At 43.5% G+C, this 21,002-nt stretch overlaps 1 protein-coding gene across 1 annotated transcript in view; it reads left to right on the top strand.

The window, feature by feature from the left end:
- Positions 1–7,541: 7,541 nt before the first annotated feature.
- The window catches only part of TMEM26 (transmembrane protein 26), a 30,580-nt gene continuing 17,119 nt past the window's right edge, over positions 7,542–21,002 (top strand). Inside the window, exons 1-2 of the mRNA XM_081861263.1 lie at positions 7,542–7,899; positions 13,559–13,637. Of these exons, the coding sequence (XP_081717389.1) occupies positions 7,709–7,899; positions 13,559–13,637 (270 nt within the window). The 5' untranslated portion in view covers positions 7,542–7,708. The remainder of the gene's footprint in view (positions 7,900–13,558; positions 13,638–21,002) is intronic.

The following is a 21,002-nucleotide window of genomic DNA, read 5'->3' as shown; positions in this document are numbered from 1 at the left end:
CACAATTGATTTTTGAATTCTGAATTTATTGTTATTCACATTTTATACTGTATTTTATGCTGTTTTTTTGTTGCAGCAATTAAATGTTTTAAATTTGTTGTTAGCCACCCTGAGCCCGGTTTTCTGAACTGGGAAGGGCGGGGTATAAATAAATTATTATTATTATTATTATTATTATTATTATTATTATTGCCCACCATTGAGGAAGCACAATTTATTCGCTTATCACAAGAACATTTGGATCCCACTCTTCCCTCAAGGAGCTTAGGGATTGTTGAAGGACAAAGGAGGGTCCCGTCAGTCTTCACTTGGCGTCCCCTCAAAAGGAAAAGCTGAACGTGAGACTGAAACAATATGTAAACTGGAACACAGAAAACATTCAAAATTCGCACTTGTCTCGAGTTTTGCAATGCAAAAACTGAAATTGACTGATTCACCCATCCCTATGCTACCGATAGTGGGAGGCGGTGATGTCATATGCTCCGGCATTTATTTATTTAAACAAACTTTCCCCACATATAAAAAGCAAGCATGTTACCAGAAAGGCTAAACTGGAATCCTTCTCCCCAATATGGTAGTTTTCTACACTGAGGGAAAATTGCTTGTATGGGCGAGATTTCACCTATAATATTCCCACCTGCTGCAGCCCAGAAACAGGTTTATTACCGTATCTTTGTGTGTATGAATGTGGCCATAATCATGACTAACCTTGTCTGGTTTGCTCCCTTGATATTTAAGAGTACAGTGGTACCTCGGGTTAAGTACTTAATTCGTTCTGGAGGTCTGTTCTTAACCTGAGTTACCACTTTAGCTAATGGGACCTCCTGCTGCTGCCGTGCTACTGTCACGCGATTTCTGTTCTCATCCTGAAGCAAAGTTCTTAACCCAAGGTACTATTTCTGGGTTAGTGGAGTCTGTTACCTGAAGCGTATGTAACCCGAGGTACCACTGTACAGCACCCAAAGGTGTTTTTCTCCTTATTGTGCCATATAACTGCCAGTAACAGGGGAAAACTAGTGTACCACATTAATACATTTGTTGAAATATTTTCAATATGCTGGTTGTTGGGGCTGTCTTTTTTTTTTTTTTTTAATGCACACAGTTATTTCCATAGTATTCAGTCACTGGAAGCAAAGTGAACCAAAGGTCAGTTCCAAGTAGTATCCTGTATCCCAGATGTCCTGTGTGAGGAAGTGCATAGGATACAGGATTTGTGGGCTGTCGGTGTTGCAAATGATTATTTACAGCTCACAATGGAGATTTCAAAAGTAATCGGCATATATAATGGTCTTGGACGGACTCATAGCGATTGTGGCATCTACGATCAGCATGGATAAGAGACATGGCCTTATTATACTGAGCTCATAGTGAACCAATTCGACATTGTATCTCGACGTGAGCAGCAGTAAGCTGCAGAATCATGCAGCTGTCTTTTGCCACAACTACATTTGCTTGTCCTTGACTCTTAGAATCACAGGACCCTGAGGAGCATCAAGTCCAACCCCCTGCAATGCAGGAATATGCAGCTGTCCCATAAGGGGATTGAACCTGCAGCCTTGGCATTGTGTGTCGAGGTCCCCCAAGCCACCCCTAAATAATTCACAATTCACACATAATTTTTGTTTAAGGTTTTTGGCATAATTTTGGCCACAACTTTATTAAAATACCATAAATGTGAGTGGTTGCTTAGGCATTGGTTATGACTATCTGTCCCCCAAGCCCAGGGACAGAACTGACTTCTGGATTCCAGCAAAAGTCAGTAAGGGAAAACAATATTGGGGAGAGCATGGAGCCGGGCACCAGACCCTCATCCCCCCCCCGCATGCTCCCGGGGGCTTGCGTGGCCCTAAGCCCCATTCAGGGGTACAGACGAAAGAATGCCAAGCCCCTGGATTCCTTTAGCGGAATTCCCTTTCTGCAGCAGCATTGGAGGGGCAGGCACCGCCAATCCTTACCCCTCCACCAACCAATTCCCAAACCAATGCCTCTTACAATGCGACCTTACAAGTTGTGACGATTTGCTACGCAGTAGGCAAAAACCAAATGGCACCAGCCAATCAGCCAAATTGACAAAATTCCTACGAGGCCCCTGCCCCCAAAGCAGACGACCCCATGACAGGCATAGCAAGGTCAACACAATAGCCCTAGATTAGGGAGGGTGGGCGGGTGATCCGATACATGCAGCGAAAGAGCCCAGTCAGTGCTGCGTGACTTGATTTTATAACCTTTGGTCCGTCTCCCTAAATGGCAATGCCAAAATTTGCCCAGTAACCAAACTGCCCAATCACTGTGGATGGTCAGCCATACTAACCCACCCAGCAACAGAGGGGGGGCCTGTCAGACCCCACTGCAACATGTGCTCTCTATGAAAGAGAACACGCTTTATCAGCACCACACTCTAACCAACTGAGCTGTCCGGGCAGTCATGCTCACTGTTGGTTTTCATGTAAGACCGCAAGAAGAAGAAGAAGAAGAAGAAGAGGAGGAGGAGGAGAGTTTGGATTTGATACCCCGCTTAATCACTGCCCTAAGGAGTCTCAAAGTGGCTAACATTCTCCTTTCCCTTCCTCCCCCACAACAAACACTCTGTGAGGTGAGTGGGGCTGAGAGACTTCAGAGAAGTGTGACTGGCCCAAGGTCACCCAGCAGCTGCATGTGGAGGAGCGGAGACGCAAACCCGGTTCCCCAGAGTACGAGACTACCGCTCTTAACCACTACACCACACTGGCTCTCACCACACTGGCCTGCAAGGGGCAGGCTGGTGGATGCAGGTGCCACTGAGAGGCCTAAGTGGCAGTGTGTGCTGTGGATGAGGCTGTGTCAAGATTTGGGTCCTGCTGTCTATCTGACCCATTTCCACGTGGCCTGGGAGAGAAGGAGGGCCACTGCCACTGACTCCAGCTGCTCCTGCTGCTTCAAGCTTTCAGAATCTATTTCCTATGTAGCGTTAGTACAAATGCTTTTGTTTCTCTAAAATACTGTGGGTGGGATTCAACTGAGTTGTTGCACGTGCAGAATGAGGTTTGCTCATGCAGCAAGATTCTCCCCACCCCCCCCGCCGCCACTTCCACCACCCTCAAGAGGTGTCTCTCTAGATTTCATGGGAAGCCTGTTTAAAGGCTCCTCATCAAATTGTATTTGCAACCGTGTGTGTTGTAGGTTTATGAATTCAATCACATTCTGATGTGAGTTGCACTTTGAGAGAAAGCATCTTAGCACCGTCAGGTTACATGCTGTGCACCCCTCCCCCCCTCTAAAAAAAAGCGCTATTGGCCTTTTTAAACCATCATGGTAGTAGCTATGAGCCACAAAGTTCTGGATGCACAAAAGTGTCTGGATGCACAAAAAATACTGTATTTTTTGCTCTATAAGACTCACTTTTTCCCTCCTAAAAAGTAAGGGGAAATGTGTGTGCATCTTATGGAGCGAATGCAGGCTGAGCAGCTATCCCAGAAGCCAGAACAGCAAGAGGGATTGCTGCTTTCGCTGCGCAGCGATCCCTCTTGTTTTTTCTGGCTTCTGAGATTCAGAATATTTTTTTTCTTGTTTTCCTCCTCCAAAAACTAGGTGTGTCTTATGGTCTAGTGTGTCTTATAGAGCAAAAAATATGGTGACTGAATCCAAACTCCTAATTTTAAGCATTAACATCACATCTTGACAAATCTTTGCAAAGAGCTATTCAACAGTTACTTTCAAAAGATACACACACACACACACACACACACACACACACACACACACACACTGTTCTTGGTATGACCCATATGGCCAGGGTTTATACATCTAGTGTTAAATCAGGCACTTTTCTGTCCAGCCCAAGCTGGCAGATACAGATAGACAGGCTTCTGTTAAGCACAGAGATAATCTGGCATAGTTTGAGGGCTGCCCTCAGAGACGAATTCCCCAGAGTACAGGGGTCCAGCAGATCCAGAAGCTTTATAGTAGGCAGTGATAAGGGGATGTCTTTCCACTGTTGCCTGATTCACAGTGTGGGGATTTTGCAATGTGGTGTTGGCATCCTGTAATAGCTGCCCTGGTGGAAATAAGGGTCTTAACTAGAAATGGACCATGCAAGTTTCATATCTGTTTCACGTGCTATTTCTGGTGGCCCACCTGCTAGTTCAGGTCCCAGTCAGGTTAACATGAACTCATTGGTAAATCCATCACATTCCTGTGATTTAAGGGCATGGGGCTGAGGGAGAAACATGAACATTCATATTAAAATATGCAGCCAAATACACATTTCTGAACATATTTTCTCACATCCTGTATATTTCTAAATACATTTTCTCATAAATTAGCCACTTATAATTTATTTTATCCCAAATAAACATCCGTATATGCATTTTGGTACTTTGTATTGCTTTGTTTTGAGCAAACCACATTGCATGAAACCCAAAGGACAGCTGCATTCTTATCTGTACATTAGCCGAGGATCTGTGGATTAGGTCAGCTCATATCAAAAACCTGCAAAGATCTGGTTCCTCAAGCATCCCCGCTCTTGGCACTTTCTGATTCTGGTGAGCATCCACTGGAAAAAGGGCTAGCCAACTGGAAGCTCAGCGGTGACCCTTGCTGTTCCTGAGTAACTCACCTGAGGACTGTTGAAATGCCCAGAACAAGCCAAACAAATATATATTAATGTTTGTTCCACTTGCATTCTATGGGGAAGAAATCTGAGAGTGAAAAAGAAAAAGAAGTTAGCAGACTGACAAACGAACAGCGTGTTCTAGCGGTCATGGAAACCAAGCCACAATTAAAGGAGATTAGAGGCAAAGGAAACAGAGCAGCAGCATCTTATTGCAATAAGTGTTTGCTGCAAAATTCCTCTCAAGTGGCTTATGACATATTGAGCATCGGGAATGGGAACAGCCCCCCGACCTATAATACTGAGGCTCCTTCATCAGATAGTTCATGTTGAGCCAATCGAGTTGATGAACGTGCCTCTCAAACTAGCAAATATAAATGACTTATGGGGATAATATTTCAATATGTAATGACACAATTACTGTGAGGATTCTTTGAAGAACCAGCTTATTAAATATTAAATATCAAAGCTGTAAATTATTGTAGCAGCTTTATATAACTAAATTAAATTCAAACAAAACCTAATTTTCTTAATTATTGACTGTAATCCTCCAGGAACATATGTTATTAACTCGGCTGCAAATGGCAGAGAAACGGTAGGACTTCAAACAAGTTATTTGATATTAAAATTTAATCCTCAGGAAAAAACTTCCAACACTGATGTCCCCCTCCACCACCTGCAGTGGGTACTTAAGCCAGCGTTTCCCAGACTTTATACCGTACAGCCATGGTACACACCCCAAAATTAAATCTAGAGGCACATGGGAGAGGCTCGTTGTGAAGTCTGAAAGAGGAAGAATTCTCTGTCCTCAGAGGAGCCCACATCCTGTGTTTCTGTATGAATTCCTCCCAAGGATGGCCCCAAATAATTTGTGGCAAGGGCACTCCCTTTCCATGCACAGACCATTTCATACACAAAAGCTTATCAGTCTGGCAGCTGAATCTGACTGGAGCTGCGGCAACAAAACAGCATCCTGAATGCGGCAGCTAGACTGGTGGCTGGGAGTGACTGCTGGGACCATATAACACCTGTCCTGAAAGACCTACATTGAATTCTGAGCAGAATTCAAAGCTTTTCTATTAGGAATTGTAGGTACCAGCATTACAAAGGAGCAGAAAAGACTTTTCATGTATGTGGTAATAGCCACATGGATGCTACTAGCCCAAAGATGGAAAGAAGACAAAGTCCCCACAAGAGAGGAATGGCAAATTAAGCTGCTAGAATATGCTGAAATGGCAAAACTGACTGGAAAGTTCAGGAACCAAGAAGACAACAACTTCAAGAAAGAATGAGGAAAAATTACAATGTATTTAGGAGACCACTGTAAGCAGATGAAAACATTAGGAGGATTTTAGCAACACTTGTAATGTAACAAATGCAATGGATAACATGGAAAGATATAAAATATGGGTTAGGTAATGATATGCAGGTGAAAATGCTGACAACAAGACCCATGGATGGGAAGGTGGGAAGTCGAAGGATTCGGAGAAATCTCTACATGTGGTTATGTATTTGGTAATGTGATAACTTCTTGTAAAATCAAATAAACTTTATTTCAAAAAAGAAAAAAGATTAAGCTATCAAGGATAGATCCAAGCTTAAACCACAGTAGTGGTAAAGAAAAAACCACTCCAGTTGCCCAAGAGATAAAATTGCTCATCTTAGGTTCAAAAGTTCTAATACTCCAGAATTGTCAGCAACCAGCTCTAATCACTTGCCATTGCGATGCTTTTGATCGTGCTGGCCCTATACTATGGTCTGGTTTCCACATATATGCACAGATCACATGGTTTCTCCTGAGAACCCATAGATTAATCTGTGAAGTGACTCCACTGGAAAGCAGTGCATTTGAGGCAATTGGAAAGATTCATGGGATCCATTATACACCTACAGTAAGTCCCACAAACTGATGCAGTGGCTATAAAGTAATGGGCAGGCATGTGTGAATTGGCCCAAAGTAGTATACTGCCTAGAATGGTAGCCTTGGCTATGTGAAAAATTGCTTAGAAGTTACACAGCACCTTGAAGACTAACACATGTGTTATGGCAGCAGCTTTCATGGTCTGGAACCCATCTGAGATGTGTAGAATGCTCTCCTAAGATGCCACAAGAGTCTTTGTTGCACACCAATACGTACCGGCAAACATATGATAATATTCCATGCAGGTGATGAATTGGACTCTAGTTCACAAAAGTTTATGCCGTAATCATTTGTTAGTCTTTAAGGAGCCCCAATACTTTGTTCTCTTTGCTGACACAGAGTAATACAGTTATCCTTCTGGAAATTGTTAGCCGTAGAGGTGACTGCATTGCGCAAGGCAACGCCCTACCTCTTATCCCAAAATCTATCTCATAGGCTTGTTTTGAGAGAAAAATTCCTCTCTGAGGATTGTGTTTAGCTAAATCTTACTCAGAGAAGGCCCACTGAAGTTAATGGACCGAAGTTAGTTGTGTCCATTAACTTCAGTGGTCTTACTCTGAAGTGGGATATGACCCTGAGATACTTGGGGGGAAAGGGAGAATGCAAATATTACAGATACATTTGTTATCAATAAATGAATGAAATCCTGCATCTACAAGTAGGGCTGGCAAGTAGGCTCCTCCATTAAGATCTATTAAGATCCATTAAGAGGACCAGTCTTTTAAAATGAGACCTCCTGGGTAACGGATAGGCAATTTTTTTTGCTTCTTCTCTCTGTTGAACTCAAGAGCAATTGGCAAAATGTGGTGCTGATATAAAGGCAGCAGAAAAGATAGCCCATTTATAAATAAAAATTTGCACATTTGTGGCCAGGTTCCTGGTGAAGTTAGCCAGCCACAGTTCCTGAGAGGTCCGTCTCTCTGGGTCCTGCATTTGACACTGCAAATCTTGCCGTCTGGTTTTGATTCCCTCCCCCCCTTCTCTCAGAGAGTTTTCAGGAAGTCTGGGGGAGGGACAAGGCTGTTTCTTTTTGTTATAATGGGCCCCTTTGTGGAGATGGAACAAGAGGAAAGTTCTGCCCGTCACATAGAGCATCCAGTGTGACTCTCCCCCTTTTGCTACTCCCAGGCACCAAGGTCCCTTTTGGTGCTGGAGGAGAGGAGGTGGAGGCGGGGAAAGAGAGGGAAGCTCAACTCAGGATGGAACTGCTGGTGCTGCTCAATGCCCTGGCGACTCGACTGCTTTTTGCCTTGCACTCCCTGCTTGGAGTCTGGAGAGTGACCAAAGTTATGGAGGAGCCCAAATACTGGCTGCTGGCATTGCTCAATCTCCCGCTCTGCATAGAAACAGTGCTCACACTCAAGTTTAAGCAAGGCAGAGGCTACAAATGGTAAGCAATTCTCTCCTGGTCTCTCTCTGCCTGCCTGTTTCTTTACATCTGCTTCCTATCAGCATCGTTGAACCGGGCTCTTATTAGAGCTTACAGCCTTTGTCTTTTGCAACGGTTTGTCATCCCCTCCCCCAAACTCCATCCCCAGCCCTCCAGCTTGTCCCATTCTAGTTCAGTAGAGTTTCCTTCCTTCCTTCTTTCCTTCCTTTCTCTCTCTCTTCTTTTGAACAAGGTTTTTCTGAATCAAACTTTCTCCTGGAAATGCAACGGAAATTCTGCAGCACTTTCTGACTCAGGTTTAGAAGCCCTTGCTTGTCGTTATTGCTGGTTGGGAAGGCTAAGCAACTAAGGGGACACTGCAGCTATTTGCATTTCGCCACAGAGAGCAAGAAGGGTGGCAGATCAGAATGGCACAAAGCGTGAGGCTGAGGAGAAGCACCAATGCCTGTGCTGCAGGGGGGTGGGGAGGGGGGCTTGCAAAAGAAGCAACAAGTCCAGCAAAAAAAAGAAAGAAAAAGTGTGTGCAGACAGAAGACGAGTTCATTTGAGCAGTGGCTTATCAGGTAGCAAGTTTATATGGGGGTCAAAGTTTTAGCAACACAGTGGATTGGGAGAATTCGGTATAAATCAGACTGTGGCTAAAATGATCCTCTCCTCCTGCTATGACATATGACTGGTATTGATCCACAGTTCCCATAGGAGTTGATTTCTTCATATATTATGCAACAAAGGCAAGTGAGAGCCAACAGGGAAATGTAGAGTCAGCAAAATTAAGAAACGTACGAATTGCCTCCCCAGCATCTCCAGACTTCTTCAACCAAGACACTTCCCTTGCTTTGGAAATTGTGAAGTGATTAATTGAAGAGTCGCCTTAGTGTACAATTGGAGCACTGTGGAGGATCCAGTGCAATTGCACCGAGCATCCTCTGTTCATTTCACAACTCAGAAAATGCAAGGAAGGCGGTCTTTCCAGAGAAGCAATTATTTGGCAATGCCGCGTAGTCTAGAGAAACGGTTACATGCATTACGACATGTATGGAATGAAACTTTCAGGCAGTTTAACGAGCCAGGGCATGGTTAAAAGAGAAAAAGGCAGTAAGATTTGTTAACAAATCTTGGCTCAGCCAAACCACACACCTAAAGCTAGCTTGTGCCAAACTGCTAACAGTGTAGCAGCCTACCTTTGTGACGGCTGGTTCTTCTTTCTCACCATGGTGAAAGGTATGGCATCTTTGCCCTCCTCTAACTTCACTGGATTTCATCTAGCAGGTCATAAGCCACAACAAGCTCCAATCTGACCTAAGGGGGAATCACACAATCACCAGTTGCTTTTTTAAAGGAAATACACATACAAATAAGCAAAAGATGGAGAGGGGCCCATTTCACACTAGCTTCCCCATCTCTTGATTTCTCAACAACTAACTATGTGAACTGGCTCATTTAAACATCTCCCCGATTTCTTGAGGCAAGCCAATATGAGAATACTACCTTTGGGTAGGGTTGCAAGAGAAATCTGGTTCACATTTAGAGCCAAATGTATCAAATTTCTACTTTCTGAAAGAAGGTGAGAACTGAAACATAGCCATCCTTAAAAAATCACAATTATCTGTATTTTGTGATGCAGCTCTACAGTGTTTCACAGAATGTGCCTATTTGTGGGAAATGTGCATTAACATGTACATATTAATGAACACAATATACAAAAATGCATTGTTATTATTAGAATTCACTTGTAAAAATGTGCATGTTAGTTAAAACAGCCCACAAATTGTTTTTGTTAGTAGAAATTTGTAATATAGTACTGAAGAACTTTCGTAAGGATTTCATGCAGAAATATGGAGAACTGAATTTCAGATTTGGAAAAAATGAGAAATGGATAGAGCTACAATGGACAGATTCTTCCATCCCTACTTGGAGGTTTTCCTTTTTGACTATGTGATTCCTAGTCCAGTTTGCATTTTTACTAAGCAAAAGTTTTTTGTTTTCTCATTCACGCCAAAGGGGAAAACCTAGGGCTTGTGAGCCCATTAAACGGTCCTTTTTCAAGCCACAGTGAAATGTGTACAGAAGTACTTGCCAGTGATGCATATGTCATGTCATCAGCTGATGCTTTGGCTCTCTGACTTCACTCCCCAAAAATGAAAAGAGTTTCCTATTACTTGGGTGTATCTTTGGAAACTAGCCCTGTGTTGGTTTATCAAATCCGCATGACAGACAATTGTTTGTCTGATAGAACATGCAGATCTCTCTGTCTGCTTCTGTGCACCCATGATATGGTCCTGTGATGAATTTAAGCAGAGGTGAGGAGCTGGACTGCTACTTGTGATGAGGCAGTCCCAGCCATGAAGGCTTCACCTTGGAACTTCATGGGTCTTCTGCAGACCCTTCGCAGGATCCAAGGAGGAAACTCCTATGGGGAAGGGGAAGTTTCCGCAGGGTTCTTATTATGCCAAGTTACCATTCCTATGAGCTGGGTATGCATATCGAAGGCACAAATCTCTTTGCTCACAAAAGAAAAAGGGAGACTTTCCAGTGCTATAATTTATGCTCATTAGTGTACAGATTTTCTGCAGTTTAATCTTGAAAATATTCAAGGGTGGCCTTGAGAATCTTGGCCTACCACCCAACTCAGAAAAATCTGGAATGGCACTGCAGGATGATATCAAGGAGCTGCCTGGGCTCCTGGCAATCGTAGGCAGGATTTGGTAAGAGAACATGACTCCCAAACAGGGAAAGAGAGCAATCAGTCTTGGGGATAAGGGTACGTGAGCTTCATTACCTACGAACCCCCAAATCTGGGATCCCCTTGAAACTGGTGATAAAGTTTTGTAATTGTTTTGTAGCAAAACCCCCGCTATTTGTAGCACCCCACATGCGTTTTACCTTTACCTTTACCATACCATAGACATGCAGGCCAACCGGAGCCCATGAAACTGTCCTTCTTCAACCCAGTTGTCCAAGGCCAGTTGGCCTGCATGTCTATGGTAAAGGTAAAGGTAAAGGTAAAGGTAAAGGTAAAGGTAAAGGTAAGGCCAACTGGCCTAGGCCAACATGAGGCTTGCGACCCTCACCTCTTCCCCAAGCTTGTGAGCCCCACCTGGGATGTTGGTTCTTGCCTGCCTTAGCTTCCCAGAGCAGACCTCCCACTGCTCCCTCTGCCTCAGAGCCCAACTTATTCTGGCCTGAAACCAGTGACTGTCAGTCCTGGCAGACCACAGCTACAACGTCCTGGAAAAGAAAGGTATGAGGAAGACCCTGCTGTCTCTAAGAAACTGGAGAAAAAGAGACAACAGATGGGTGTAACCCCCAATCCAACAGTCTTTCTGAGAATGTCTTTTAAAGAATCTGCCATATAAATGAATGGGTACCATTCACTCATATGGGGGAAAAATAACATGCTGCACCTCAGGTACTATTTTGCTCGCAACAAAACCAGCCTGTTACAACCGAAAAGGATGCAGTATCCCTCTTTACTCTGGGTCTTCCCTCTGACATACGGGCCCCCTCTTCACCTCCGCATGCAGCATCACGACTGACCTTTCGCTAATTGCAAATAAAGATATATGCCTTTCTTATTACTGGAGAGATGGTGATGAATTAGTTCTTAATGACAGACACCGGGAGGAAAGAATATAGTGCGGCTGGCCAAGAATGTTTTCTCAAGATGTCTTCTTTTGAAGAGATAGCTTGAGCCAAAGTCAGTTGGCTGAAGACAACTTCATTAGATCAGCATCAGTCCCTGGCCAGCTGGAAGAATTTTTCATACACTGAAATCCTAGTGGGGAAGCCGTCATCCAGTGCAGAGTGAGTCCCCCCCCCCCGCCACAATTGCTTCTCAGCTTGGACACCTGCTTTATATTGCAGCAATCAGATGGAAACAAGTTGCATGGCTTCCTTATTGAAAGGCTGGAGAGAAAATCCATTCGTAGGAACAATGATATAGTAAGTGATTAAAAAGAAAGAAGAAGAAGAAGAGGAGGAGGAGGAGTTTGGATTTGATAGACTGCTTTAGCACTACCCGAAGGAGTCTCAAAGCGGCTAACATTCTCCTTTCCCTTCCTCCCCCACAACAAACACTCTGTGAGGTGAGTGAGGCTGAGAGACTTCAAAGAAGTGTGACTGGCCCAAGGTCACCCAGCAGCTGCATGTGGAGGAGCGGAGACACGAACCCGGTTCCCCAGATTACGAGTCTACCGCTCTTAACCACTACACCAATTTGGAAGTTTAGAAAAAGAGCAGCAGCCTTGATCATGATAGCAAACATAGTACAGCGGTACCTAGATTTACAACCATAATCCATTCTGGAGGTCTGTTTGTAAACCAAAACAGGTTGTAACCCAAGGCGCGCTTCCACCAATGGGGCCTCCGAAAAAAAATTTGTTCGTTAAAATAAATAAAAATAATGGGTTGTAATAAAAAAAAAAAAGGTTGCAAACTGGGACATGCACTTCCACATTTGACGTGTTTGTAATCCAAAACATATGCAAACCAAGATGTATGCAAACCAAGGTACCACTGTATTTTATTATTTAAGCTACCTATATACTGCTGAATTACTGTAGTTTCTAAGCAGTGGTAGAGAAGTAGCATAAAGAACTTACAGTGTTGGCAGTTCAGTTTGACTGGGACTTTTCCTTCATGTATGCTAAATTGAAGATATTTTGCACATGCTGATTCAAGGCTATTTATTATGCTTCCAAAATTTGGCTGAAAAGGTTTAGTAAGGGCTGGGGTGGTGGCAGAGGGCATGGACAATGGAGGTATTATACCACAGAGAGCGGGTCTGGCTGACTTGTGGGAGCAAGGGCTCGTTCATTCATTCATAAACTTTTTCTAAAAGACTGCGTACATCCAAACATTCAAATTGCGTGGCTTCCCCAGAGAATCTTCGGAACTGTAATTTACCCATCACAATTTCCAGCACCCTTAACAAACTACAGTTCCCATATGTCCGGGGGACAGGACGGGAGGGGAGAGTCGTGTGCTTTAAATGTACAGTCAGTACATAGCCTAAGGCCAGGGCAGCTCATATAGTAAATGTAAATCGAACTTGGAAAAGCATTGGGTAAACCATCAGTGCTAAAGATTACATCAGAGCAGTTAAACCCAAAATAAAACCACATCCCAAGAAAAGATTGAACCAGAAGTGCATACCAGAATTATTGTCACAGGTTTCCTGTCATATTTCTGTGTGTCAGATGATCAGTGTGGGTTGCTCTGTGGCAATACCAGTGATCCCTTTCCAATGAAAAAGAAACTCAAGTTGGTTCTGTATTCCTGGAACTCCTCACTGCTCAGAAAAATGGGGGTAAGCAGAGCAATAATGTGTTATTGTTGTTGTTGTTGTTTTATGAGCCTCAGAATTGCTGCTGTTGTTGTTGTCTGAAGATGCAGCCCCAGCCACCACTTCAAAAAGTAGGGGAATATTCGGCATACAAAACCCTCCTGAAAATCAGAGTTTCAACAAATATTTATGGGGGGGGGGGGATAATATCATTGAGCATTGTTCAAAACAGAATTCCCCTGTTTCTTTTTATTCCATATGGCGTCACATAATATTTATCCAACCCATCTCTTCATTGTTTTGACAGAAGAAAATGATAGACTGTGCAATTCTGGCTAAGCTTGGTAAATCCAGTTTCTTTTTATTCCTTCCCAGGTTTTCCCCAGCAATATTCATCTACTTGATTAGCATCGTGCCTTCACTGTGGCTTCTGGAGCTTCATTTTGGGAGTCAGGTATTGTTCTTTCCTACAGCATATGATGGTGATGGGTGGGTGTACAGGTGGTCAGGCAAGCTGCTTCAGGCAGCTAAATTTCGGCACCATTAAAGGGTGTGATTTGGATTTTCTACCTGAGGTATTGAAACGTCAGCCCCCGACACAGAACACTTGTATTTATATATTTAAATACCCAACAAATAGCTGCGCTCGACAAGAGAGGGCGTCATGCAGATACCATCTTACCAGGAAGTCCATTCTGTATGATTTTGGGATCAGGCCTTTACTGTGGTGGCCCCTGTTGTTTCCAATTGCCTCCCATCACATATCAGACTCAGGCCACCTCTGTTGTGGTTTCTGGCATTTCTTGAAGACTTTCCTCATTCAACAAGCCTTGTAGGAAGCAATTAATAAGTGAAGCGAATAATTTATTGATACACCATTAAGAAACCCCATAATAAATCATGGAAATAATTAAGCTTGGATTCAGTAATACAGCCAAATAAGACTCAACAATCCTATGTGCCATTGATGGGGATCCCATAATCCAGAAGTCAGAGTCTGCATCTGCAGGGCAACAGGCTGCCCACTTACCTGGAAGTAAGTCCCATTGATCTGCATAGGGATTACTTTGACTGAGCAGACATCCACAGAATTGCACTGTAAGTGATGCAAAGTAAGAGAAATTGTGCAAACTGGCTCATGTTGCATTTCTTACACAGGCAACAAAAGCCAGCTTTTATTAGTTTTGTTACAGAATCTGGATTACAGAATTTTTCATTTTCCATCTATTATACGCAATCATAGTTATAAGATGGAGCTATACGTGTAGCAAAGGGGAAATTGGAAATGTTTCTAATAGCTTGCTAGTGTTATAGGCAGTGCATGAGAAGAAACAACTTCAGTCCCTGGTTGCAGGAGTTAACCTCCTGCTGCATGTGGAATTAATTAAGGGGGTTACCAACCCAAAAAGACATCTGTGCATAAGTGTTATGATGTCACTGAAATCACAGTCCATCTCTTGGTAGTATGTTAGACATCGCTGAGAGATTTTCATGCACTATCACTACTTAGAATCCCATTAAACATTGCAATTTGTGCTCCATTTACATTTCTCCTTTTCTTGCTTTATTACACATGACCGACTACGATTATATTAATGTCATTTTCCTTGCTCATTGCCACGGCTCATTTACACTTGACATTCAGTACTTCAGTAAATCGCAGTATACACAGTTGCGTGGCATTATATCAGTGATCGGACCAGTACATCAAGGTCACATAAACAGGAAAATTCAAGCACAACCCAACAACTGTGGATTCAGAAATAAGCTCCACCGTGTTGAATGAGGCTTATTCCTAGGCAAGTGTGCACAGAATTGCAGTCTAACACAACAAACTTATGTACACTTACTGGGGAGCAAGCTCTACAGAACTCAGTGGGACTTATGTCAGCCATTCTTCTGTATAAATATCCATCGGGTTATGCTGTAAGTCACGCATGACTGAATGATATATTATAAAGCACTATTTTAGCATATACAGTGGTACCTCAGGTTACATACGCTTCAGGTTACATACGCTTCAGGTTACAGGCTCCGCTAACCCAGAAAAAAGTGCTTCAGGTTAAGAACTTTGCTTCAGGATGAGAACAGAAATCGTGCTCCGGTGGCACGGCAGCAGCAGGAGGTCCCATTAGCTAAAGTGGTGCTTTAGGTTAAGAACAGTTTCAGGTTAAGTACGGACCTCCAGAACAAATTAAGTACTTAACCCGAGGTACCACTTTATTATATATTACAGTTTGTCCAGAGACCCGAAGAACACAAGTAGAGAGTTGTTCAACTCTGTCCACAGGAGATCTACAGCAGAGGCAGATTTAGGGAAGTGCGGCCTAGGGGGTGCTGCAGGGCGTTGCAACTATGACGCAATAAATTGAACAGAAAGGAAGGCAAGAGGTGGGAGAGGGAACCACCGACTTTGGGCCTCGCACAGGGAGCTGCTGAAATTTGAAATACCGAAGTCGGCCCCTGTCTACAGTCATATCACAGGCATGGTTCCTTTGAAACCTGTCCCGATGCATTTAACGGCATTTAGTTCCAAATAAGTGTGCTTAGAATCGCAGACCTAGCTATATAATATATTTCTTTATGGAATGTTTTCAAGTTCAGCTGGTCTTCTCTTTTGGAAATTGTTCAGGAACCTAACATGATTAAGAAACTTGAGGAATTAAGAAATATGTTAATTCAGCAAACCTGAAGTGCATGCATCAACTGACTTCTATGAATATGTGATGTAATGAATAGCTGCCTATAGGCTGAACAGAAGAAAACAGCCAGCTATCAAAGGCATCTGAGCAAGCATCTTGTGGTCCAAGGGTGGGGACAGGCCAGATGTGCCTGCAGCTAGATTTCATCCAGCCCTTTGGGTGACCTCCATCGATCAGCTGTTCAGTGGGGAGAGCCAAGGTTCAGCTATCTACTCTTTAGATGCATGGTTAATTTACCCAAGCCTATTCTGAATGAAATTCTGAATTATTTCTTGGAACTTTGAAGTGTCAGGCATAGCTCTAATGGCTTTAGCCCAAACGTAGCAGAGTTTTCCTGCACAGCGAAGAAGCTAGTTGAGGTGGAAATGACTAGTCAGCTAGACTCAGAATAACTATTTACAGGATTTATTAAAAGGAAAAAGAAACCAGCAGAGTTTCTGCATACAAAACAAAGTAAAATAAATCCTTTCACTCTCTCTCTCTCAACCTTACACAGCACTCCTACTCCTAACACACCACGCCCCAAACGTACTAGCATTCCTAGATAACAGAGTTGAGTGCTGGTCGTTAACCAATCAGAGTAAGTACTTTCTAGGTCAAGCAGACCTTGGCTTTCTGCCAAGAGCAAATTGACACTGCCTTGAGTTAATTGTGTGAAGCCAGAATCTGCAAGTTTTCATGAGAATCAATTAACAGAAACTGAACACCCCCTCACAGATTCTGCTGGACAATTAACATCAAATAACACCTATGTAGGAGATTGTTTTTCCAGCAAACCTAAACCCTTGCACATTTGCTTGTTCTTTATCTTTGCCAATGGTTTAGTTAATACATCTGCTGACTAATTAGGCAGCTGCCATCTTGGGCCCAGCACACTTCCAACCCTAGATATGTTCTAACCGGGCCTAAGTCCTTCATTTTGAACTTACTGGACAATTGCTTGGCAAACCTTTTAGTTTGTTCATCTGTTTTGCAAGCATACAATACATCATCTACATAAATCAGACAAAACTCTTGATCACTGCCTGTTTCCAGAGCTCTGCCTCCTCTTTTGGTAACTTTAACACCTCCTGAAAACTCTTGGGCTCTGCAATTACACTAAACACGTTTGCAGTATCTGGAGAAAAACGCACCGGAGGCACTCCTTTGTTTTGTCTTTTAGATCTTCTGGGAGAAAATTTTTCTTCTGACCCACTTTCCTCCTCAGAACTACGACCTCTCTTTTGTTGCATAGCAACTGGTCTCTGGCTAATTCCACTTTCTTGAGAGCTCTTATCTGAACTTTCCTCCCCCTCAGACTCTGATTCTCTATGTTTACCTTCAGAGTCATGAAGCTCCTGGGAAGGTTCAAACCAAACCTCAGTATTGGCATGTAGTCTCTCCCAGCCACTATGTTCACAAAAACTGGCATTCCTGGAGATCACAATGCCATTTGTCCCTTCAGCAAAGCGGAAACCTTTTCCCAGCTCCTGGTAACCCACAAACACTAACTGTTTGGTCTTAGGATCTCCCTTCTTTCTCATTTGTTTTGGAATTAGTACCCAGGCTTTTGATCCAAACACATGCAAATGGTCAATTTTGGGTTTTTTCTGAAACAATTTAAAGTACGGGGTTGTACCTATTGTTTGATGAAAGAGCCTATTTTGGAGATAACACGCGGTGAGCATGCTCTCCCCCCAATAAGACATGGGCAAATCAGCATCATCAAGCATGGCAAACATCATATTTTGTAAAGATCTGTGTTTTCGCTCTGCAACGCCATTCTCCTCTGGGGAAAAAACATTTGTTTTTCTATGCCCAATGCCACGCTTTTGTAACCAATCTCTAAAAGCATTTGACATAAATTCGCCACCTCTGTCCGTCTGAATCCTTCTGAGTTTAATGGACAGAAATCTTTCCACAGATGCCACCCAGCCTTTAAACTTAGTGAACACGTCACCCTTATTCTTCATGGGAAAAACCCAAGAGTAACGTGTGGCGTCATCCACAATTGTTAATGAAAAACGCGATCCACCCCTGCTTACAGCAAATGGACCAATTACGTCCATGTGAACCAGCTGTAGCGGTGACTCACTAACTCTGTCACTTCTGGGGTAAGAGACTCTGTGGGTTTTAACCTTTTTACAGACATTACAATCAAGGTACTTGTTACAACTCTTTAAATTACCCCCATCAGCCAATTCAGACATTTTTAGTACACTTTTCCAGCAAGCATGCCCCATTTTCCTATGCAATAAGTGCACACAGTTGTCATGTATAGCTTTGTTATTCACTGCAGGCTGAGATTTACTGACTACTGCTGCAACTTGAGATCCTGCTTTAAGCCAAAACAAGCCTCCCTCTGACTTAGCAGTGCCTAAAATCTCACCAGCCTTCTTAATAATGCAACTGTCTCCTTCAAAATACACTTTAAACCCAGCTTTTAGCAAACAATCTACAGACATCAGATTGCTCCTTAATGAAGGCACACAAAGTACATTTTGCAGGCATTCACGAAAACAAGGAACAAAAACTGCACCCCCCGAAATCACTTTGGAAGTACTTCCGTCTGCTAGGGCTACCTGGCTGCGCTGTGCTGAGTTCTTGGAAACAAACAATTCATTTGAATTTACGATGTGCCGAGACGCGCCCGAATCGACCACCCAGACAGTTTGTTTCTCATCAGCAATCTTGACCTCGGCGGTCACCAGCTGAGCCGACTGTTTTCGTTTGAAGAATTTCTTTTTACGCTGCTGCTGCTGCTGCTGATCTCGTCTCTGCCCTTGCACCGGCCACTGAGACTTGACCAACTCTGGACATTGTCGTTTTAGATGCGCCGAAGACCCACATCGGAAACAACGGCTAACAGCAAACGCTGACTCCTCACCGGTACGCTGCTCTTGCTTCAACTCTGGCACGGCATGAGAACTCCTTTCAAACCGCCCGCCTGTAGAAGCCTCTGCAGCAAACGACCTTTCTTGCCTCTTCTGCCATTCTTCAATCAAACGCCCAGTAACGTAACTGACTGATAAATCATGCTCCTGTATGCTTTCTAGAGACAAAACTAAATTATCCCAGCTTTCCGGGAGAGAACTCAAAATAATAGCCACCTTCTCCTGCTGGTCTAACGCACAGTCTCTTTCCTGTAGAGCAGCAAACTTTAACTGTAAACTGTGTAGGTGTTCCTGCATTGTAACCCCAGGCTGTAACATTGCCTTGTACAATGCCTTGCGAATGAACAGCTTGGAAACCGCTGTCTCACGGACATGGAGTTCTTTAAGTGCTAGCCACACACCTCTAGCTGTCTTGATTCCCCTCACATACGGCAACTGGGAATCTTCCAGCCCCAAAACAATTGTGGCCCTTGCTCTTTGGTCTTTATCGAGGTCTTCATCATCAGGCTTCGCAGGAAACTTACTCACCACTTGCCAGAGACGATCCCTCTGCAGCACTGCCTGCATGCGTTCCGACCACAGCAAGTAATTGGAGTCATTCAGACGCTCAAAAGCCATCTGAACTGGTTGAGAGGCCATCTTGAGAGCGATGTCCCTGGAACCCGGAACCAGCTACTCACGACCACCGAGAGAGAGAACAGGAACCACAGCAACCCAGCACTCACACGCTGCAACTGTTGTCCTTGTGTCCACTGCGTCACCAGCTCACAACAGTCAGGAACCAGCCAGTGTCCATCTGCTGCACCAACAGGAACAACAACTTCTGGAACTACTGGAACCAACACCGTTGACGCTGACACCACCACAACTCAGGCTGGCAGCACAATACCCATAACCTCTTGGAACTTTGAAGTGTCAGGCATAGCTCTAATGGCTTTAGCCCAAACGTAGCAGAGTTTTCCTGCACAGCGAAGAAGCTAGTTGAGGTGGAAATGACTAGTCAGCTAGACTCAGAATAACTATTTACAGGATTTATTAAAAGGAAAAAGAAACCAGCAGAGTTTCTGCATACAAAACAAAGTAAAATAAATCCTTTCACTCTCTCTCTCTCAACCTTACACAGCACTCCTACTCCTAACACACCACGCCCCAAACGTACTAGCATTCCTAGATAACAGAGTTGAGTGCTGGTCGTTAACCAATCAGAGTAAGTACTTTCTAGGTCAAGCAGACCTTGGCTTTCTGCCAAGAGCAAATTGACACTGCCTTGAGTTAATTGTGTGAAGCCAGAATCTGCAAGTTTTCATGAGAATCAATTAACAGAAACTGAACATTATTGTCCAGTATCTCTTATACTTAATTTTAATTTCCTGTACACCCCTCTGATATGTTATAAAGACATAGGATGCTGCAGATTTTAAAAAAAGTTTTTTACAAACTTGTTTTTTTCTGGAGAAAATGGAAGGTGAAACTTGAGTGGAGGTACTAAGAATTAAACTTATGCCTCTGTTTCCATGGGAAATAGCTTTGTTTGTGTGATTTTATATGGGTATGTGATTGTGTATGAGTCTGTGTGCATCTTAAGGATGTGTGATTGTGCATAGGTCTGCTGACCCCTGAAAGTTGTCCCACCATGACAATGCAGTTGTTGACCTGAAAAGAGTTACCCACCACTGTTCTAGACATTAGTGCCCAGCCTTCACGAATGTGTAACCTCCAAGATCCCACTGATCAAAATCAGGATGCTTGTTTTTTGATCCTGAGGTCTCACAGGAGCTAACTGACTCGTGCGAGAGCACAAGCCCAAAAGATGAGCATCTTCTGGTCAGTTGTCACGAGCCAGCTGTCTTTTGCCAGAACACTGGACTACAAAATGGGACATTCCAGGATCCACTCAGAAGCTGGGATGGCTTCTTCAATTCCAGGATGTGCTGCTCAATTTAGGACAGTTGAGGGGTATGCAACTGGGCTGCTTTTAGTACATATGGGCCACCAGTTATCAAAGTCAATAGAGCAAGCATCTTCTAAGACATCAGGCACCTACTGAGTAACATCTTTGGAAATCAAGGCAAAAATACAGTATTGTAATAGCATGCAATATTGCATCGTTGTTATTCTTGGACACTTTTCATGCTACTTTCCTCTACAAAGCCTTCTGGAAATGTATGCAGTAAAGGGGCCAAAATTGGCCAGAAAATGCTACACCTGTTGGAAAGGAAAAACAGAATTCTGTACAACACATAT

This window comes from Podarcis erhardii (assembly GCF_964252035.2).
Source record: "Podarcis erhardii genome assembly, chromosome: 5".
Classification (NCBI taxonomy): Eukaryota; Metazoa; Chordata; class Lepidosauria; order Squamata; family Lacertidae; genus Podarcis; species Podarcis erhardii.
This window is presented reverse-complemented; position numbering and strand designations above follow the sequence as displayed.